The sequence below is a fragment of the Castanea sativa genome, chromosome 11 (assembly GCF_040712315.1).
Source record: "Castanea sativa cultivar Marrone di Chiusa Pesio chromosome 11, ASM4071231v1".
Classification (NCBI taxonomy): domain Eukaryota; kingdom Viridiplantae; phylum Streptophyta; class Magnoliopsida; order Fagales; family Fagaceae; genus Castanea; species Castanea sativa.
Window position 1 is genome coordinate 18,780,474 of NC_134023.1, and position 3,778 is coordinate 18,784,251.

At 34.0% G+C, this 3,778-nt stretch overlaps 1 protein-coding gene across 1 annotated transcript; it reads right to left on the reverse strand.

Moving 5' to 3' along the window:
* Positions 1–215: 215 nt before the first annotated feature.
* Positions 216–2,334, reverse strand: LOC142614493 (gibberellin 2-beta-dioxygenase 1-like). The gene is made up of 3 exons (XM_075787013.1): positions 1,783–2,334; positions 1,270–1,618; positions 216–729 (listed from the first exon to the last, which is right to left on the reverse strand). Exons 1-3 carry the CDS (start codon positions 2,184–2,186, stop codon positions 481–483), a joined length of 1,002 nt encoding a protein of 333 aa, XP_075643128.1. The 5' UTR covers positions 2,187–2,334; the 3' UTR covers positions 216–480.
* Between the last annotated feature and the right edge of the window lie 1,444 nt (positions 2,335–3,778).

Genomic DNA, 3,778 nt, shown 5'->3' on the forward strand with positions numbered 1-3,778 from the left:
ATTATTATAAACCTTTTACAACAAATTGGTTAATTAGTAAATTTATAGAAAATGACGATAATATATTTGAGGGAAATATAATTAGCTAGCCCTTCAATCATGGTTTTGATTTCTTGTGGAGGAGTTCTTAACATTTTTATTGGCCATAGGTAACCTGAACTGAGTAAATTCCATTTTTACAATAATAGTAGATAATGATAATAATCTTGTAACAGTTTTGGAATAAAAAAGAAACTACAGTATATTATTAAAAAGAAAGGTGGTTACAAGAAGTTTGTAGCCGAAACAGGAGACAAACCAAGCAAAGCAACAAAGAAAATACAAAGTGAAAGTATTCCATCTATTGGAAATTTGATCTACTACCCTCTTTTTTTTTTCGGTTGTTGAGTAATTCGGTCGACTATTTCAAACCTATTTTTTTTAAGTACTATTAAGCCACCATGCACTTTTTTCCCCCAAAAAGGTGAGACTTATGTAACATTACGAGGCTGCAATTCTCTCAAAGTGCCCAAGCCTATTATCAGCCAATTTTGTATTATAAGCTGATGTTTTATACTCAAGCCATGTGAACTCTTTGTACAAGCTTGTTTCTCCTTTCATAAGTGCAGGTAATGGAGCTATTTTCTCACTCAAAGGTGGTCCACCAAAAAATATCATTGAAACTCTTGATTTCAAGCTGTTTGTCAGAACCCTGTGCCTCACACTTTGGAACCTTCCATTGGTCATAACCTGCACACATCCACCAACCAAAAAAAAAAAAAAAAACCATTAAACAAAAATTTAATGTTAAAGATATGATAAACGAAGCAAAACTCATACTAGATAAAGCTATTTATTCTCATAATTGGTTTTTGTTTTACACGTAAGAAGGAATAATCAGAAATTCGAAGAGCGCTTGATTTTTATGTCGGTAAAAAAATAAATATAAGGTAAAAAAAAAAATTTCTTTCTTTTTTTTTCTTATGGGACACGGACAGGGCAAAATAGTTCAAACAGTGGCTTAGGTACATGAAAAATTATTGGGGGTGACTATGAGAGTGATGACACAAATAGAATACTAACAAACTATAAACCTCTGTTTTCTATATTTAGAAAGAGAGCCCAAAATGAAAATAAATCAATCAATCAAACAAAACATGAACAACCCGCTAGCTTGTAAAAGCTAAAGTTGAGTTTGACAAATAATTAGACTCCTATGTAATCCATAGGAATAGGGAATTGGATACTAGAATTAAACTCTGTTTTGGGCCATTAGAACTGTAGCCTTACCTGTAAAGAATCACCCACAAGAAAGAAGAATGAGTTCTGATCAGGTGGGACTGAAATCCAACTCCCATTTCTTAGAGAAATTTGGAGGCCAGATGCGTTGTTGGACCTCAGCACAGAAATGATTTGTGGGTCAGTGTGCTCTCCAAATCCAACCATATTGCTATCTTTCAAAGTCTGAAAGTCTGGGCATGGAGGGTAGTGATTGAGCCTGAAAACAGAGTCACTCTTTTCATCCTTCAAAAGCTTACTGAACACATTACTTGTTGGAATCTTCAATCCATCAGCCATTAATTCAAGAACCTCACAGGTCATCTTCTTCACAGCTAATATATAGTCATTCAAAGCAGAACTGCAATGACAATAAAACACAAACATGTTATTTCCCTGTAATACTTACTTGGTGTTTGATAGGAAACAGTCAGATACTTTACACATGCAAGTTAACCAAAAAAAAAAACGTTAAACTAAGTGAATCAACTTCAATTTGTGGTTGATTGTGTGTGTATTTCATACCGGAACATTTCAGGGTTTACTCCAAGAACTGAGAGAAATTTGTGAGAGCATGAGTCTGGATTGGTTGTTAAAAGAAGGTATTCGACCCAACCAATATCACCGTTGGGTCCAATTCTTTTGTTACCATACCCCATTGGAGTAGGAGGCCCTGCCTTTTCTTTTTCTGAGAGTGGTAAGGAGAAGAATTTAATAGCTTCAGATTCCAAGTTGGTAATAAACTCAGGTGGGACTCCATGATTGATGACCTTGAAGAATCCAAACTCTTCACAGGCCTTGACTATGAGGTTCTTGGAGTCAGGTTTTGAGAGGTCTATTATGGGAATTCCAGGATAAAATGTGGTGGAGGGTATGCAGTTTCTAATAGAAGAGTACTGTTCAATTGCTGGTTTGGACAGGACTACCATTGTTGTTGGTGGTGGTGTTGTTGTCTACTATTTCTTGTGAAGAGAGATTTGGTTGGAAAGATAAGGTGCTTAAATAGAGATATGTGCTTGGACTTGGGCGAGTTGATAATATGAGACTTGAAGGTGGGTGTGACTGTGAAGCGTAGTTAAGGTGAACAAGTTTGATTTTACTTTCTAGCTCGTAGGCATAGTTTGAACTTTGGGGTTCGAGGCTTTGCCTATTTATACTAGAGGGGGGAGGGACCAGGTAGGAGAGAGAAAGCACGTTGAGTGTCCTTCTTTTTCTTTTTCTTCTTTTTTTTTTAATTATTTTTTTTCCCTATCGAGTGTCCATTTTTTTTTTTTTTTTAAATATGAATAGTTGAGAATAGTTTATTTGCTGTTCTTTTACTTTGTGGATAAATTTCAAAAATTATGGCCGAGATTCGGCCTAATGTCAGGTGGTACCACTCTTTTTTAACAAACACACACATTCCCCTATGAAAAAACTAAGACCTTCTCGCCAACCAGCTCTCAACCCACTCTTTAACTCTCACTCGTCGAAAATGGGAACAGCTTGTGTGTTGCCATTAGATCATTAGTATACAGACACGTGTTTGTATTGTAATATGTTCAGTGGCACTGGCCACTGGACACAAGTTACATCTGTTGAGAATACTGTACTTTCACACTACTACCACTAGAGCATTCATACTGAAGAATTCATGTTTATTTTAAGATAAGAGCTTACTTTTTTTTTTTTTAATAACCACTTTTCAAAGTATTTCGCATTAAATTATTTTTCTACGCTATATTTTATTAAAATATTAACTTTTTTTTAATTGTTTCTTTTTCTTCACATACAACAATCATTATCCACTCTTTTCTTTCATTTCAAGATATGTAAAAAAATAATAAACTACTAAATGCAAAATAAATAGTGACAGTATACATTTACACAGTTACTGCAGTAAACTTGTAAATTTACACAATTATACACGAACTGATGTAAGTCATTTTAAGCAAAATAATGTAAATTCTACACATTTTTCTATTATTTATACATGAAGTGATGTGAATGCTCTAACTCGAGAAGACTATCCTTTCACACTAAACGGACATTACGGCCATCCTAACAATTGCCACAATTTATTAAAGTGATTCATGACAAGTATAAACAATTATTTGTACATTAGTTCATAGACTTGTTTTTTTTTATGCTTACATTCAACCACTTTTGAATTGTCACAATTAACAATTGTAACGCAAAAAATATGTCCCTATACTCTCCCTAACACTGACCTTCTTAAAAAATTCACAATAGACATAAAATTGCATAAGGGCGAAATTTTACACATTCAACCCAAAAAAATGCAATTTAACATGAAGTGATGTGAATGCTCTAACTCGAGAAGACTATCCTTTCACACTAAACGGACATTATGGCCACCCTAACAATTGCCACAATTTATTAAAGTGATTCATGACAAGTATAAACAATTATTTGTACATTAGTACAGAGACTTGTTTTTTTTATGCTTACATTCAACCACTTTTGAATTGTCACAATTAACAATTGTAACGCAAAAATTATGTCCCTAGACTCTCCCTAA